The sequence below is a fragment of the Microtus pennsylvanicus genome, chromosome 9 (assembly GCF_037038515.1).
Source record: "Microtus pennsylvanicus isolate mMicPen1 chromosome 9, mMicPen1.hap1, whole genome shotgun sequence".
Classification (NCBI taxonomy): domain Eukaryota; kingdom Metazoa; phylum Chordata; class Mammalia; order Rodentia; family Cricetidae; genus Microtus; species Microtus pennsylvanicus.
In genome coordinates, this window is record NC_134587.1 from 65,949,631 (window position 1) to 65,968,757 (window position 19,127).

The 19,127-nt window shown below is 42.9% G+C and overlaps 1 protein-coding gene across 5 annotated transcripts; it reads right to left on the reverse strand.

Annotated features, from left to right (window-relative positions):
* Positions 1 to 489: 489 nt before the first annotated feature.
* Nek3 (NIMA related kinase 3) lies at positions 490 to 18,002 on the reverse strand. Of its 5 annotated transcripts, none has more exons than XM_075986297.1 (14): positions 17,952 to 18,002; positions 14,070 to 14,240; positions 13,051 to 13,144; positions 12,865 to 12,962; positions 11,862 to 11,945; positions 10,091 to 10,158; positions 9,921 to 10,007; positions 7,819 to 7,873; positions 5,351 to 5,551; positions 4,443 to 4,515; positions 3,376 to 3,525; positions 2,561 to 2,695; positions 1,475 to 1,598; positions 490 to 970 (listed from the first exon to the last, which is right to left on the reverse strand). In XM_075986297.1, the coding sequence occupies exons 2-14, from the start codon at positions 14,193 to 14,195 to the stop codon at positions 820 to 822; spliced, it is 1,446 nt and encodes a 481-aa protein (XP_075842412.1). In that variant the 5' UTR covers positions 14,196 to 14,240; positions 17,952 to 18,002; the 3' UTR covers positions 490 to 819. The 5 variants fall into 5 exon arrangements, with proteins under 5 accessions (XP_075842412.1, XP_075842413.1, XP_075842411.1 ...); XM_075986298.1 differs by having other exon boundaries at positions 3,376 to 3,519; positions 17,876 to 17,991; XM_075986296.1 differs by having other exon boundaries at positions 17,876 to 17,991.
* Between the last annotated feature and the right edge of the window lie 1,125 nt (positions 18,003 to 19,127).

Sequence of the window (19,127 nt, forward strand, 5' to 3'; positions counted from 1 at the left end):
TTCATAAGGTCCTGGGTTTGCCCAGCACTGCAGATAAGGGAGGAGAGTTACGTTGCTAAAAGCTACTCGTAGCTCCTATTTTTGCAGATCCTGGTTAATGACTAGACCGTAATTTCTGCCTACTCTCCATCATCCGGGGTCAGGGGAAGTCGGTTTCCTCATTGGGGAAAGATTCTCCTTTCTCTAAAGTGTCATAGCGTTGAATGAGATAATACACAATGAGGGTCCATGTGTGTGCACTGTGGGCCGCTTTCTAGAACACTTTCTAGTTTCTGACATCCATCGTATCTCTTTGGCTGTATTCCTGCCTCAGGTCCAGGACTACAATCTTCTGGGAGCCCGTTCCACTCATCTTATGGCTGACCCCCTGACCCCCTGTTTTTTTGTAAAGCCTACGAGGAACATTTAAGGACTGCTGGCAGCTGGTAACATCACTGAAAATCATTTTGAAGCATCCCCAAGTCGGGTGTTATTGACAAAGAACACACATTTTTATGTCACAATTTAATATATTTAGATCACTTTAGGAAACATCCGAGTGTCACATAGTAACCGTGGATACAAACACATGGGTTGCTATAACAGTCTTGGTCAGCGTTCTTATGAGGTAGGCATTGTTATTCTCCCTGGATAGTTGAGAAAACGAGGGAGCACAGAAGCAAAGTAACTTTCTATTATCACACACAGCGTTAGCCAGCAGGCTAGCATTTCACCTCTGCTCTACCAGAATGCAAGGACACAGCATCTCTAGACCTCCCTTGTGTTAAAAAAAAGCTCACAAGGGCTCTGGGTTGTTATTTAAGCTTGTGGTACATTTTCTCAGTCGTCACCCCGTTTCCAGGCATCAGTGTCTCCCCCACATGGCTCAGGCACATGCTCCGCGGGGTTTCCGTCAGGCGTGTCCTTCCATCCCACGTGTTTCTTTAGTTCTGACACCCAGTCAGGGTTTTCATCATCTTCCTCAAAGTCCCTGTGGAGACGGTTTGGATGATAAGCCACTGTATTAGACTCGTGGTGTTTACTTCTTGATGGGTTCAACGCAGAATTCCACCATGTGCTATCTAAACCGTTGAAAGCTCAATCCCATAAGGTAATTGAGCAGAGGAAAAAATGTTAGTTCTCCCCAAAATGTATCACTGTGGGTATTTTTAACATTAAAAAATGTATTATAAAATGAATATATATATTTTCACACTCATATAATCCCAACACCTGAAAGCAGGTGCAGGAGGAGCCTAAGTGCCTCAAAATTCAGAAACAAAAACAAGTCCAGACTGAAAACATACTACGTGCAGCCAGGGTGTCATAGTAAAATGTGGGTGTTGCCCACCACATAGGAGCAAAGAGAAGTGCTCCTTCGGGATGGAAAGCAGTATAGCTATTACCATCTGAAATTACTGTGGTACGATGCGGCGTGTGTGCGCATACAGGCTCCATTCCCCAGCTACAGCATTCTAGGTCTGTTACAACGTACGTGTCTTCCTCGTCCAGCCGAGGTTCAAATCTCTCCGGATCCAGAATGACGGATTCATGGTCACCATCGACACTGTCTGATGCTGTTTCTTCAGAAAGGGGACCTATCAAGGATCCTTCTGTACCTTCAGGGGAATAGCAACAGAAAGTATGACAGTTTTTCTGTATATTTTTAAATGGGGTCTCACCATGTTGCCTAGGCTGGACTTGATCTCCTAGGCTGCTCTTCGTCAGTCTCCCATATGTTAGGACTACAGAGCAGAGCCATAGTGTCTGGGGAAGCCAGCCAACTTCAACAGTATTTACTCATCAGGATTTGGGTAGACAATAGATTCAGGAAGTAGCAGAATGTGGATTAAATTTTAAAGCAATACTTTCTCGAAGAGAGCGGAGAAAAATACTCTAAAAACTTGTAAAAAAGGAATCTACAGTACAGTCTGAGCAATTTGAGGAGATCCTGTCTCAAATAATAAAAAGGTCTAAGAGTTAGCTCAGGGCCTTGCGCATGCTGCACAGAGCACACCACTGCTGGCTAGACACCAGTCCTCTTTTCATTTTAATCATCTATATATTCGCCACTCAATAAACATCCGTCAAATAAACAAATATAACGAACTCTCTTGCAACATCGGCTTTCCTGCACCAGTTTTACAAATCACAGGGAGTTGAGGAGGAAAGAATGGGGCTCTGATTTAATGTGTACAGCTCCAGCTTTGCCAAGAAACAGAATCTGGAGCTGGCTACGTAAGAAAATGCATCAGTGTAAAACTACTGAACTGGACACGCAGGGAGAGTGAAGATGAGGGGTAAAGACACTTGCTGCTTTTCCAGAGGACCTGAGTTTGCTTCCCAGCACCTACATGGTGACTCACAACGGCCTATTACTCCCAGATCCAGGGATCTGATCCCCCCAACTTCTGGGCTCCCTGGGCACCTGCACACATGTAGTGTACATTCACACAGACAATGGACAACACGAATAAAAATAAATCTTTAAAGAATTATTAACATGGTCAATTTATTCATGTTTTACCATATATTTTAAAAGCCCAAGAGTCCTCATGGTCATATAATAGGTGAACATTACCTGGTCTATATATTGTGTACGTTTCGAACGCCAGGCTGAGATCAGCACCCTTCAGCATTGACAGCAAGGTCTCGGGGGGCTCTTTGAGCCACTGCTGACGGGCACGATTTTCACTGTACTTTATTACAGAGCCACCTGGTTGTAAGGAGGGACATAGGACCAGGTTAAAAAAAAAATTTCCAGTGTCTATCATATTTCAAGCAAAGTTATGACTATATTTGACGCTCACTGAAAATCCAGTTCACTCGCTACATGAAAAACCCCCAATGTCAGCTGCAGGGAGATATAAACTAAAACCCTAGCATGGTGAATCCTACTGGAGAGTGTTCGGTCTGACTTTCCCTGTATATCCTGGGCTCCAAATTTTTGGATCTTAAGATATTTTTTAAAAGTTAAGAATAGAGCTGGAGAGATGGCTCAGTTGTTAAGAGCACACATTGCTCAATTATGAGGACCAGAGTTCAGATCCTGGCACCCACAATGGAAAGCACACAAATGCATGTCACTCCAGCTCCTCTTCTGGCTTCATACATATATGCACATATAGTCATACACACGCGCGCATGCACACACACACACACACACAATATCAATTAAAATTAAAAAATAAAAGCTAAGTCTGTGTTAAACATATTCACATATGCACATAATCAGTGCAGTGTGGCAACTATTTACACAGTATTTATGAACACATGGTCTAGAGGTTAACATATACAGGAGGACGTGGGCATTGAGTGCCTTTTCCATGAGGCACCTGAGCACGCATGAACTTTGGTATCTGAAACCAGACCCCAAGGGACGATGATGGTGCTAACCTCTGTCATCCTCGGCTGTGAAACTGGAGGTAAGGATGGGTGCCTTTTCCAAAGCTGCTAGAGCTGGACCGGGAACATGGCTCTCCCACTGCTGCCTGTGAGGGCTTTCTGGAGTGGCGTTCTTCTGGGGCGCTGATGGGCTACCTGATGCTCAAATGGGGAAGAGGAGGAGGGTCAACAGTTTCGTTCTGTCATTCACCCGCATCTAAACTGTACCCTAACAAGGCAGAAGTATTTCTCGTCTCTTTCCAGCTCAGAAAGTCTGTTATTCTCTGTTCACTAGGACTGACCTCCAATTAGGCTCCATTCCCCTAACAAAAGGAGACAACCCAGACTTAGAACCTCCATTAGGCTTATAAGGGGGCAGCACAGGGTGACAATGTAATCAAGTCCTGGTCTGCCATTAAGTCCTCTGTGCTCTTAGCAGAAAAAGCAGAATTCTGCCAGGTGGGCAGGATGACCCTGGGTAACAACAATTCAGACAATTCAGAAAGAACAATAGTGGTACATTTAAATTCTTCTGGCAATATCTTTGCTGTGTCAGTCTCCCATCTGCCCGAGTGGCCAGACACGAAGTCTCCTATCTCTGTTTAAACTGTTCGAGTGTGACCTGAGGCTGGGACCCCAAAGAGAGTATGTGGAACAGTATAGATCAAAGCTGATACCATTTCCCCTTTGAGGCCGGGTCCTTTTCATGCATCACCCAAACCAGCCATGGACCATTACTAATTAACTTAATTAATCTAATTAATCTAAGTGTGTGGTGATTTCTCACTGGGAAAACATACTATTTCGTCAACAGTATAGGATCTGAAGGAAACTCTGTCTAAAGAAGCAAAAAAATTGAAAATTACTGGTTTTGATTTTTTTTTTTTTTTGGAGACAGGGTTTCTCTGCATAACAACTGTGGCTGTCCTGGAACTCGCTCTGTAGACCAAGCTGGCCTCAAACTGCCTGTCTCTGCCTCCTGAGTGCTGAGATTAAAGGTGTGTGCCACCACCGCCCGGTGGAAATTATATTTTCTTCTTTTTATGATACTTTTAAAAACACACTTGAAAAATTCTTACCTTCTTTTTTTGGTTTCTTGGGCTCAGATAGTTTGGTTTCATCCAGTATCTGCTCTCCATATTCTCTGATGATCTGAGATTTAAAGATGAGCATTTAAAGACGTGAAAAACACTTTTCTATGCCCCAAGACTCCTGTCTTAGCCCATACAGCAGGGATTACTAGCCAGCATACCCAGGCCCAGCTAAAGAAAGACACTTTGCTTTGGACACCACCATAAGGTCATATACTTATAGTGCTCTTCAACACAAGAGCACTTAAAGTTGGAAAACAAAGATGCCACATAAAAGCAAACGTAAGGAGAGGAGTATCATCCTGGATACTTGGGGGGCTAAGGCAGGCCTGCCAACGTGAGGCCAGTGTTGCCCCAAAACCACAGTCCAAACTTGATCCTTAGCAAGGAAAGAAAGGTGGGGTGTCAAATAACATTATGATATAATATAATTATATATAATATATAGTATATAATATATATAATATAATATAACAGTGATACAAACACAGACAGCTGTGATGATCACTAGACTCTGCCCACCGTAAGTGAAACCCCAGGCTCAACCCCAGTGCGGGAGAGTGTTGAAGCTACTGGAGGGAGCTGTGGAAGGGGAAGAGAGAAAAGAGGTTTACATTTTAAATACACCTCCGAATTACGTGAGTCTTTACAGGCATGTTTGAGTAAATTAAGCTTAAGAGATACAAGTTTAGGGCCAGTGAGATGGCGCAACGGTTAAAAGCACCTGCTGCCAAGCCTGATAACCCGAGGTCACTGGACCCGTTAAAGATGAAAGGACAGAGCCGAGATGTCCTGCGACATCTCCATGAACACCGCTGTATGCCCATGCCCACCGCCAGTTAAGTTAAAAACACGTGCTACCACGCTAGAGCCAATGAGAGACACTCCTGTCATACCTCCCGGGGTAAGCACTTCGGGACGAGCGGCACTAAACCGCCTCTGCACAGCAGGGTGGTAGCAGAGGGGCGCTGGGAAGGGCTCCTTTTCAACATCTGCTTGACAAGGAAGTGAAGCTTATCGGAATACAGAGCTGGCAGTGGGGGGATGGGCCCCTGACATATTTTCAGGATAAGGTTTTTCCAACTATTTGCCTGAAACTGAAAGGTAAAAGTGAAGCTTTAAAAATCAGGTATATGGAAAGAAAATATGGAAATAAGAAATATCAGCTGAAGTAAATTCATATTTCATGAGCTATGTTTGTTTTGCAAAGGCAGCTGCTGTTGGGTCCCTTCCTTCCACGGATGCCCTTAAGGACGGTTCACAGCCTCAGGTGCTTTGGAGGAAGGTGGACATGAACATCACAGCCTCCACATGGAGACCGGTGTCTGTCAGTGCTGGCCTGGCACGCGTAAACTCAGGGTGGCTTCCGAGCAACAGCGGTCCCCAACTTGGGACACACTTCAGAATCGCCTAGTTTGGTCGGGCGGTGGTGGCGCATGCCTTTAATCCCAGCACTCGGGAGGCAGAGGCAGGCGGATCTCTGTGAGTTCGAGACCAGCCTGGTCTACAAGAGCTAGTTCCAGGACAGGCTCCAAAGCCACAGAGAAACCCTGTCTCGAAAAACCAAAAAAAAAAAAAAAAAAAAAAAAAAAAAAAAAAAAAAAAAAGAAACCCTGTCTCAAAAAGCCAAAAAAAAAAACCCAAAAAAACAAAAAAAAAAAAAAACAAAAAAAACCAGAATCGCCTACTTTAAAAACACAAATTCGAGAACTCTTTGGAGATTCTGATTCAGGTGTGTGGAGTGGGCTGAGGCCTTGGCATTTTAAAAAGTTCTTTGAGCTGTTCTCTTTTTGAAAGTGTATTTATTTTTTAAGGTTTATTTTTATTATGTGTGCATATGCGAGAGACAGACAGAGAGAATGTTCAGGTGCCCAAAGGGATCAGGTGTTAAATCACCAAGAACTGGAGTCAGAGACGTTGGTGATATGATGATAATAATAATAGAATAAAAATAATAATAGTAGAATATGGACATGAACTTTACATGGAGTTGGGGAGACACAGGAGGAATTGAAGGCTGCATATAGGGAGGGGTAGAAAGGTAAATACAGCACTCATATATAAAATTCTCAAAAGATGTTTTAATTTAAAAAAAAAGTTAAGTGTATTGGTTAGTTTTTGTCAACTAGGCACAAGGTCCAGTGGGTAAGAGAGAACCTCAGCTGAGGTTTCCCCATCAGTAGAGGACCCAGGTTCAATTCCCAGTACCTGTATAATGGCTTACAACCATCTATAACTCCAGTTCTGGACTATCTAACACCCTCTTCTACCTTCGCTGGGCACCAGGCATACATGTGGTGCAAATACATGCAGGCCAAACACTCATATACAAGAAATAAAATAAATGAATCTTTAAAAAGGATAAATACCATAGAATTGTATTACGTAAGATATATAGAATAGGAGCTGGAGAGATGGCTCAGAGGTTAAGAGCACCGACTGTTCTTCCAAAGGTCCTGAGTTCAATTCCCAGCAACCACATGGTGGCTCACAGCCATCTGTAATGAGGTCTGGTGCCCTCTTCTGGCCAGCAAGCATACAGACAGAACACTGTATACATAATAAATAAATGTTTAAAAAAAAAAAGATATATAGAATATACAAATTCATAGAGACAGAGAGATTAGAGGCTGGAGAGATGGCTCAGAGGTTAAGAGCACTGGCTGCTCTTCCAGAGGACCCGGGTTCAATTCCTGGCACCCATATGGCGATTCACAGCTGTTTGTAACTCCAGTTCCGGGGGATCTGACATCTTTATACCAATGCACATAAAATAAAAGTTAAATAAATTATAAAAAAAATTAGAAGTTCTCTCAAGCTGGGAAAGAAAGAAATATAGAGCCATGATTTCCTAAGAACAAAGTTTCTGTTTGGTGTGATGGAAAAGCCCCACAAACGACAGCAGTATCAGGATATAATATCATGAATATAATTAATCAATATAATTAATATAATTAATGAAGATCATAAATGTAGTTATAATACTGTGAACGTAACCAATGAATATCACAAATGTAATTAATGAATATCTTGAGTATAATTAATGAATACATGAGTGTAATTAATATCTTGAATATAATTCATGCCCCTGAATTGTGAACTTGAAAATGGCTACAATGGCAAATATTATGTTATATTTAAAAGAAAGAGGAGGAGGAGAGCTACATATAGAATTACAGCCTCTAATAGGCTTTTCCTGTTGGCACAGAACTACAGAAGGGCTCCACGCAAAGATAAAGAGGGGACAAACAGAAACTTTTATAATAAATTCTTCCTGGGGAAGTGAACCCCAGTAGAAATCTGGCACATCTCTCAGGTCTTAGCAGGACTGACAAGTGGCCCTTTGGTCTGGCACCATACTTACTGGATGCTTCAGAGCGCAGAGTTCGTACAGAATGCATCCCAAGGACCAAATGTCACTAGAAGCATAAAGAGACAGCATTGCAAAAACTGTTATGCTCTATTATCATAGTAATACATGCATTTTTATCTTATTTTATTGCACTTAATTTATTTTTGTATATGTATGAGCACACACGTGGGCCACAGGGTATATGTGGAGGTCAGAGGACAACTCGCAGGAGTCTATTCTTCTACTGCCATCGGGTCATCAAGGTTGGAGAGTTCCAATGAGAAACCCTGCCTCAAAAGGAAGTGGGCGGTGCCTGAGGCATGATGCCCAAGCTTGTCCTACACAGAGACATGTACCTGCACAGACACACACATGCATACGTACACATACAAGGAAACATGCATCCCTATGAGAAAATAAATATGGAACAAAGGAAAAGGCAGAATACCAAACTGTGTATGGAATCTATCAACTGGTAAATCCCAATACAACAGTCTGAAAAATGTCTCGGTGGCTAAGAGCACTTGTTGCTCATATTATAGATGACCCAGGTTCACAGTGCATCACAATGACCTCTAACTCCAGTTCCACGAGATCTTCTCTTCTGGTCTCTGTGTGTACCAGGCTCACATGTGGTATACTGACATGCAGGCAAAACATCCATACATATCAAATAAATTTTTTAAAAATATTTTTTAAATAAAAATTTTAAATAAATACAAAGAATAATTAAAATGTGGTTTCTCTCATTCTCTTTCCTTCTTTCTTTATTGTTACTATTTTCTTTTAGTTTCCAGTGCTGGGGATAGAACCCAGGGCAATGCATACTAGGCAACTAGTCTACTTCTGAGTTCAATTCGCAGCCCTCCACATCCTTCCTCTGCCTCTATTTCTACTCATGCCTGCTCATCCATCATGGGAACAATGGATATATATATATATATATATATATATATATATATATATATCGCTTATATATTTTTAAAAATCACACTGCAAAACATAAGCTCTTCAATCATCATCAACCCAGTGCTGATGCAGCACTTATGATGATTTGCTACAACCTAGTGGTTTCCAAGTGTGGCTATATCGGAACTTCCCATGGACCTTAAAAATTATTGCCATCTGCTTCCCAGTGCTCTCATTTGATGGACAGATGCAGGGGATTTGACTGTCTTCCCATCCCCGGTGCTCTCATCTGATGGATGGATACAGGAGATTTGCTGTCTGCTTCCATCTGATGGATGGATACAGGGGATTTGACTGTCTGTTTCCCATCCCTGTGCTCTCATCTGATGGATGGATACAGGGGATTTGACTGTCTGTTTCCCATCCCCAGTGCTCTCATTTGATGGATGGATACAGGGACTCTTAAAAGCATAAACAACAAGTCTGGAACCAGGCACCTAACTCAGACCACCCTTACTGACTGCTGAACCTTCTTTTGTCAACTAGGCCCTCACAGCTATGATGACAATGGTTGGAAAACCAGGACTTTCCTCTGGGTTCCTGAGAATACAGATTCCATGTGACTTTAAGATCTATTTTTTTATGACATTTTACTTCTGTGGTGTTGGTAATCAAATCCAAGACACGTGCTAGGCAAAATTATTCTACTCATGAACTGCATACACCAAGGCCCCAAGCTGATCTTTAGAAAGCAGAGTGGGGAAGGTGGCTCGGCTGGTCAAACACTTGCCCCACAAGACTGGCCATCTGATTTTGACCTTCAGAATGCACGCAAGAAAGTCAGGTGCACACATCTGTGATCTCGGCACTCCGGCCTCAAGATGGAAAGTGAGATGGTAGCACCGACTAGGAGCTCATGGGTCAGCTGGCCCAGGGGATGCAGTGCAGCGGCAGAGACGACCAAAGAGGTAGCCCCCTCCTTCAACAAGGCAGGAGAACCAATTTCCAAAAGGGTGTCCTCTGACCTCTCTACACAGTCCGTGGCACGTGTGTACACACTCACATAGACACTCACACGAGATAACTCAAACAAAATCTCTAAGCAAATAAGCTCTGTGTATCTGCACCAGATTCCAGCATCAGTTTGCAGGCTGGAGCCCCTCCCGCCAAATGCCCAACACTATCCAAATAAGGACACTACCCACCTTTTATTGTTATAGGGCAGGTTTTCCCAAATTTCTGGAGGCACATAATAAGGCGTTCCCACGTACGTACATGCAAAGGCCATGGGACTGAAACCACAGAAAGACAAAGTGACTCCAAAGCTCTTCTGAAAATGGCTGTTCAGCTCTCCCTCATGTGGACAGGTACATACCTGGAGAGAAGACGGGCGGAGCCAAAATCTCCCAGCTTCACTTTTCCATTTTGGGTGAGGAAGACATTCTACATTGAAAAAGAAGAATATAGATGCCCTGATCATCCCAACATAAGGCCGCGGTCTCCAGGGCAGCTTTCAAAGCCCGCTGATGGTGGGGATAAGGGTAGAAATACTGACAGCTGGGTCCCAGAGAAAACAAAAGAAATAGCAAGACCCCCCTCTTAAAACAGCTGCACACTCCTCTGCCTGGAGATTCAGGATGCATGCTTTGAAATCTAACAAGCAAATGTCAGGTAGCATCAGATCCAATCGGTGGGAGCCTTTGTTGGTAACTCAGTGGCTGGGACAGGTGCTGACCACTTCCTATCTGAGAACACATGCATTTATTCAGTGGGCATTAAAAGGCTCACATTCACCTAGATGTCAAAAGAGGTTTAACTCCTTTTTACATATGCTATTTTATTTGGTTGGTATAAATTCTAGATCAAAGAACATAAAGTTTTACGTAGGACAAGAAAGTCCTAAAATCTACTGGAACTCACTCTGTAGATCAGACAGGCCTCGAACTCACAGAAATCTGCCTACCTTTGCCTCCTGAGTGCTGGGATTAAAGGCTTTGCCACAACTGCCTGACAATATATAATATTCTTGAGAATTACTAAAAGAGTAGATTTTATTTATTTATTTTTCTGTGATAGGGATCTGACTCAAGTGGTCTGTGCTGACCTCAAACTAGAAATCCTCCTGCCTCACCCTCCCAGGGGCTGGGATCACAGGCAGTTATTACCATGGCTGGTTGAAGTGTAGGTTTTAAATGTTCAGAAGGGGAGGGTATGGAGGGATGGCTTAGTGGTTAAGAGCACTTGTTGCTCTTCCAGAGGACCTAGATTTGGTTCCCAGGAAACAACAGGTGGTCCACAACTATCTGTAACTACAGCTCCATGAAATCTGAAGCCCAGGGCTTCTTGGCCATCTATACTCTCTCATGCATAGTACCCACACCCACCCACCCACACACTTAATAAAAGTAAATCTAAAACATTAAATAAGATCACAGACACATCAATTAGCATGACTTAATCATGTTACAATTGCATACTTGTATGTATATTAAAATACCATATTGTATACTATAAATATATAACATTTTGTCAATTTTACCTCAATAAGGTGAGGGTATTCTTTGTTTCCTTTTGTCTTTTGAGACAGGGTTTCTCTATGTAGCCCTGATTGTCTTGGAACTCACTCTATAGACCAGACTGGCTTCAAACTCAGAGATCCACCTGCCTCTGCCTCCCAACTGCTGGGATTAAAGGCATGTACCACCACACCCAGCTAAATTTTTTTTTCATTAAAAGAGTCAATATTAAAAAGTATTATATTGGCAAAATTTTCTAAACTAAATACAATGTCCCAAAAAGAAATAGTAATAGAAAAAAAAAGACAACAAAATCATTTTCTTTATTCCCCAGACCCCCAAACACCTTGCTTTTGAAGCTCCTTTGGCCAATAGCCTTTAAGACACCAGCCCACTTGGGCATGGTCTCTCTTATACTAAAATGCAGCTGTAAAGCATGTCCTTTCTTTCTTGCTTCTGGCTCTTGCCTCCAGCTGCTAGACTCGGTTCCTGTTCACTGTTTGTGCAGAGGACTGTGATCTAGGACAGTGATCTGTGAGTCTCCCTTAAATAAATAACCCTTTATTATATGTAATTCTCAACTAGTGTGGGATTATTTTGTAACTTCCATCATCAACACCTTATACTCACTTTGGACTTGATATCTCGGTGTAACACACGTTTCTTGTGAATGTGATTTACTCCAAGACAAATTTGTACGAACCAGTTAAGTATCTGGGAGAAAAAAGTATACATAGAATCTATGGTGAAGAATTGGAGGTAAATATGATCAATATATATATTGTATAAAAGTCTAAAAAAATGAATAAAAATATTTTAAAAGAAAATAGTATGCAACACCTATAAAAATGTAATAACTAGCTGATGTCAACTCAAATTCTGAGGAATCACTTCTAGGCCTTCATTTACTAAGATATCAAAAGAGAATTACACACGCATAAAAACTACACAGTTCAACTACAATTCAGTATTATCTGAGGAAATTCAGAAGCCTGGTTCCCATGTTTTGCCATCTTACGTATGATTCAGGTAAGTATTTTAATGAAATGTCCACCAAATTTTTCTTCTTCTTTTCAACTGAATATAAGTTCCTTTTTTGTGTCTTTTGGGAGGTAAGGAAGAGATAGTCTGTATCCCAGACTGGCCTCAAACTTGCTACATTGCCAAGGATGTCTTTGAACTTCTGAGCCTTTTGCCTCTGCCTCCCAAATACTGGGATTACAGGCATGCATCACCAAGCCTGGTTTATACAGCACTGCGGATGGAACCCAGGACTTTGCAAATACCGGGCAAATGCTCCACCACTGAGCTACACGTCCATCTCTAAGTATTACTTATTCAATTTTATTTATTTTTTATTTATTAGATTCTAACTGTGTAACTTTGGAACTCCAATTAAGGAAATGCTTCCCTAAGACTGGGCTGAAGGCAGGCCTGTAGAGCATTTTCTTAATTAGTGATTGACAGGGGAGAGCTCATCCCATTGTGGGCAGGTGGTCCTGGGTTCTATAAAAAGCAGGCTGAGCAAGCCATGGGGAGCAAGCCATGTAAGCTGCACCCTCCATGGCCTCTGCATCAGCTCCTGCCTCCAGGTTCCTGCCCTGCTTGAGTTCTAGGTAAGTCAGTTTCTTACCGTATCTTCAGGGAGCAACTTTCCTTTCTGCTGTTTAATCTTCTGCATTAGGTCCCCTCCATCACAATACTCCATCACAATATACAGATGCCCTTCAGCTAAAACACACAGGAGACTCCTTAGGAAAGTCACAGTTGTTAAGAATTAAATCCAGGTACAAGCATATCTGGGAGAATTCATATTTACCTTCAAATGACTCTTGAAAGGCAACAATATTGGGGTGCTTCATTTTAGCTAGCAGAACAGCCTCTTTCCTAGACTTCTGTGTATCAGAGAAAGACTGGGAAAAAAAACCTTTAAATTATAAAGTCAATGCTCAGTTTTAAAATAGCCTCAAACTAATGTTTTGTATAGTTTTATATGAGACTTCAATGCTCCATGCAGGTTTATATATCTACTTTGGCTCAAGCTTTCAAAGTCTGAAACAAAATATGCAGTGATTTTTGATTATGGTTATTTTGTATGATTGGGCTGACCAAGCTTGGGCTCTATTGGAACATATGTTTTTTTTTTCCTTCACATACATAATGCAAACTAATTTTCACATACACTTGACCTGGTGATGTGGCTTAGTGGTAGAGCCCTCTCCCAGCAGTGCTCAAGGCCCAGGGATTGATTATCGCCACCACCACCACCACCACCACCACCAAAACCAAGAATTAATACAAATATGTTTTAAAAGTGATGCATTGGGGAAAATGCCTAGCACTCTGAGAATTTCATTAAAATATATTTCTATAAAAAATGATCAAAAAATCACTAATGCTCATAGTATGAATTTTTACACAGGACGATTATGATACACATTAACAAGCAATCCATGAGGGGGGGAGAACAAATACGTTCCCCGAGTAGGTTTCCTAGTAACCAACTGAAGCTTTGCATTTTAACCTGGTCCTCATGGCCCTCTATGCTCTTTGGCCGTCCACACTGCACCTGACTAGGTTTGGCGGATTTTCCACATTGCTGGCATACAAAACTGGAAACTGTGATCACTGAGATCAATCGGAACATTCTGACTGCTTCTCTGTTAATCTTCCTAGCCAAACAACCACATAGAATAAATACATCAAGCCTCTGTAAAGCTCACGAATAAGCCGATTACATGTCTGCGGAAAGGATAAATGACTCGTTAAACCCCAAGAACTTTCTCGATATAGGTCGTATGCTCACTTTCACTGTGAGCTGATTCTGTTAGCAGTTACCTTGGGAAGTCTTACTTCCTTCATGGCAAACTTCTGATTGCTGCTTTCCTGCCGAACCAGAAGAGCCCGGCCGAAGGAGCCTTGGCCGATCACGCTCAGGACCGTGTAATCGTCCATGCTGGGCATCGGCAGTAGGGTCCCACTCCCGCCTTCACCGCTGCCGCTCCCAAACTACATTTAAAAAACAGAATCATTTAGGAATATCCTTTAAATCCTGCTGAAAAGCCATATCTAAGATCTAATTTGCCAAAATAATGTCTTCTCAATATTCTCTCAGTAATGAAGCTAGGCAGCAATAGTGATTTTTTTTTTTTAAAGTTTAAAATGTGTAGGTTGAGGCATTTGGGTAGTAAGGTAATGTTCTGGTGAATAATCCCCTTTCCTCAAGTTTGAAGAATGAAAAAAAAATAACAAAAAGATAGATTGTGTTTTAGCAGTGATTTTTTTTTTTTTAAATCCAATCTTGTTTCCAGAAAACATGTCTGGCAGGGTCTTATAAGCCATCATTATGTAAATTACCAATAAAGTACAACATACACAAACACTTCCACAGCGATGACACTCCAATCTTTTAGATGTTAGTCACAGGAACGAGAGGGTTTTTGCTATATTTTTAAAGGTTATTTTTTTTTTTGTCTAGGCCATCAGTTTACTTAATACCAACCATACCCCCCCTTTTTTTTGCTTATTCCCCTAAAATTTTTATGTATCCAGTACATTTAATTGTGAAATGTATGTTTTTATTATGGTATATTTTCTTTTAATTTTTAAATTATCATTTATCTTTGCAATTTAAAATATACAAAATAAAATTACATTGTGGTCTTGTAAGAGCTATACAATTTCGTAACTGTACCCATAACTGTGGTAGTTCACCTGTTTCAACAGGTCGGATTCTGTTCATTTCTTATCCTTAAGACCACCTCAAAATAAGGCGACTTTATTGTGCATTTAAATGTACTAGAAAGAGGGGTGGTTGCTAAAACACTTCTCCTCCTCCTTTTCCTCCTCTTCTTTCTTCTTCTTTGTTTTTTTTTTTTGTTTGTTTGTTTGTTTTTTTAGACTGGATTTCTCTGTAGCTTTGGAGCCTGTCCTAGAACTAGTTCTTGTAGATCAGGTTGGCCTTGAACTCACTGAGATCAACCTGCCTCTGCCTCCCAAGTACTGGGATTAAAGGTGTGCGCCACCAACGCCCGGCCTAAAACACTTTTCTTAAAAGCAACACAAAACAGAATCAATTTACTTTTAAAATGCAATATTGACTCAAAGTAGCTATCGTCACTATGATAGGCCAAGAGCAACTTTTGTGAATGGATGCTGCTCTGGCACACAGTGAGTTCTGAACTGAAAGGAACTGACTCTGCCTCTGCAAAGGCAACTGATTCCATTAGTGAATGCTGCTCCCTCTCCATTACTAGGAAAGCACCTTGGGCAAATAATGCTGGGTCCCCCAAATCTCCTTTCCTTTGTCTAATTATCTTCCCACAACTTAACACTCTTTGTTCATATGAGCCCCTAGGTCCAACACTTTGTATTTATATACAAAACTCCTCTTGGACCCGTAATCCGTTTCTTGTCAGTTTAATTTGATGAGTCCCTAAGAAGACAGACAGAATGTTTCTCCTTCCTCTGGGTTATCCCTGCCGTCACGGCCACCCACTATCATCCTAAGCAAATGCAGGAGGCGAGCTATGGAAAGAGCTCTGCCAGCTCGCACAGAACGACCACGGGAGGAAGCGTGGAAGGACGACTAGAAGTGTGTTAGGCAGAGAGAAGACTGAATATTCAGGGCAGAGGGAATCGTGTGTTGTATGAGACAAAGACTCAGTTGAGCAGTTGAAATGAGGCCACAACAGTTTGGTAGGGCAGATTTATCTGTCAACCACTGTAAGCCAAATTTTGTCGATGAATTTTATCTTTAGGGTAATTAATGGTCTGTCTCTGAATGGTTTTAAAGAACGACACAGTCAGCAGTGGTGGCGCACGCCTTTAGTCCCAGCACGCGGGAGGCAGAGGCAGGCGACCGGACCTCTGTGAGTTCAAGGCCAGCCTGGTCTACAGAGTGAGTTCCAGGACAGCCAGAGATACGTGGAGAAACCCTGTTTCAAAAAACAAAAACAAAAACCAAACAAAAAAGAATGACACAGTCAGATCTGCGTAGCAGAAAAATCACTCTGTTGGGTCACAGTGTTAATGGACTAGATGGAAACGGCACAAACGTGCCAGCTCAAAGATGGGACTCTGACAGTAGAAAAGGTGAGAAAATGATGAAATCCAACAGGGCGGTGACCATGGCGAAATAGGAAGGAAAAAAAGAAAAAATTAACCTATCTTCTGTAACAGATTCATGGGGAACAAATAGGGAAGAGAGAGGGCTCTGGTGTGAACTGTATAACGTAATACTAATTCTCAGAGGGAAAGGGAAGGCCTGGGAGTCACGTGGACAGCCTTTTTGATTTATTTTTTTTAAAGCACAGGAGTGTGGCTGGGGTAAGGTGAAACAGAAGAGAGGAGGAAGACCTGTGCCATTTTGGACCTACTATGCTGGAGGCGCTTAGGACTCCAAAGGGATAGTTAAACAGTCTGACTTCAAAGTCTCCATACAAAGCAACAGGAATTTTAATACATTTGCTGCACATTAACTACACAAGCAATGAAGAGTGTAACACAGTCTTAGGGAAGACTGGTGACAGCCTAACCTGTTAAATGCCCTGGACTAGAGGGTGAGGGGTACGGGAGAGGGCTATACTTAGACGTGATATTTTTTTTCATCACAGGAAAAATATCACGAATGAATTATTGGATGTTCCACAATGATAAACGGTGTTTTACTGCTGTATCTGTTTAAACCACAAATAAGTGGTACACCACAGATCAAACTCTGCGCGGGGAGGGGGAGGGGGGGAGCGGGACTTCCGGTCTGTAGCTGGGGTAGAAGATATTCACCACGGGTTCCAGGCCAGCCAGGGGTACACGGTGAGACACTATCTCAAAACCAACCCAACAAATATACTAAGTCTTCCAGGTTGCTTTCTATCACAGACTTATCAGAAGATTATAGCAATAAATCCTCCCTCCATATAACTTCTGTTTCCAGAAGTGAGGTAGTTGAACACACTCAGGCACAAATCACAAGCCTACGACACTCGGGAGGCAGAAGTTAGTCAGTCATACACGGGAGCCAATGATGGTAAATCGGAGTTTAACCTGTCTACACAGCGAGTTCCAGGCCAGCCCGGGCTACAAAAACCTCACACCACTACCCGAGCCCAAAAACCTACACAAAAACAACCAAGTCCTTCAGAGCTTAACTGGCCTCTGGTTTCAATTGCAGTTTTTCTATTTCTGGTGCTTGAGGACTTTAACCTATAAGACTGAAAACGACTTTCCTTGGCTGAGACCACATTTGTACTTTTAATCTCTATGTGCTTGATATCTACACTACAGCCATAAACGCAGGCCTGAAAGCTCTGGGTGTGGCGAAAAGTGAGTTGGTTCCTTCCCATGTTTATAACCAAATAAGCGTTTAATAAAGAAAGTAAATTTAAAAAAATGAGAAAGCTAAAGTGATTTGCTGTTGCCCAGAAGCAGGGTCAGGGGGTCGGTCACTGGCCAGGCGGTTTAGGCAGCAGTCCCAAGGCACACATCCTGGAGACCCATTCTTTCCTCTGAAAGAACCACTCGCTCCAAGAGCAGATCGCCGGCGCGCATGCGCGCTCCGAGACCCGCGACCCCGGCCCGCAATCTACCGCGGCAGAGCGCTGTGTGCGCGTTTCCCCGTCGCCCCGCAGCGGGCGGGCGCCTACCGGTGGCTTAGGACCCCGCCGAGAGGCCCCAGCCACTCCTCTCTCCACCGCTGCTGGCCCGAACCGCGCTCCTCACCCACTTCCCAGCGGCGCGCGTCGCTTCATCCCCGTACCGGCATTGGGCGGGGCTGTGTGGGCGGCACCGAGGGCGGGGCTTGGTGGGGCGGGGGCGGGGCGTGTTTCCAGTTAAGAGCGGAGGACAGGGATTTAGTTCCGGCCCCAGGCGCTGTTCACACAGTAGCCCGACCCTGCAGGAACAGTTTTAAAGCTGTTGCGCCACCTTGCAGTAGAATCGTGCTAACATTTTGGGGTGGTACCAACAGTAATTTGAGTTATTGCTCCAGATTAGGCGGACTGCCCACAAACACAAATTTCACAGGAACAACGCTTCTAGCATTTATTGTATGACCTTGGAAAAAGTGAAAATAGAATAAGAAAATCGGGTTCCACTCTGAAATCTGTGTATTTCTTCCCTTACATAGTAAAAAGCCATTAAGATTCTGGTTGTCCCGGGACGTGGAGGCACCATGTGAAGCTGCTAAAATTGGCGAGCACATTTACCCATTAAACCATCTTGCTGACCCAGTGTGGGTACTTTGAAAAGTGACTGGTATGAGTACATGTTAAGACTAGAAAGACAGCAACAACACAAAATATGTCAAACTATTCCTAATAATTCTAACAATGATTATATGCTACTATATTTTGGATATATTAAGTATATTATACAAATTACATCCTCCCCCAAACAGGGTTTCTCTGTGTAGCTTTCAGAGCCTATCCTGAAACTCGCTCTATAGACCAGGCTGGCCTTGAACTCACAGAGATCTGCCTGCCTCTGCCTCCCGAGTGCTAGGTGGCATGAGCCACCACCGCCTGGCACAAATTACTTCTTTTACTCTTCAAATTCATAGCCACTAGGATGCTGGCAACCTATTGTTTCTAACACTGCTCTGGAAGGTCGCAATGGGGAGAACACCCAAAGAACTGTAAGTGAAGCCAAAGAAGCCGCGACAGCGCAAGAGTCAAGAGGAACGATGACCTCTGACGACCTCGGAATCCATCACTTTATCGGGCCAGTCCTTAAACGGCACCGAGGAAAGAGGAGCGGAATCCAGATCAGGGCTCCTGAGCTTCAGCACTGTTGACATCTGGGACTCTATTCTTCACTGAGGCTGTGGTCTGTTGTGGTCAGTATCTCTGGCCCCTGTACCCAAGCTGACAGCAGTGTGCACAACCCCATCTCCCCATC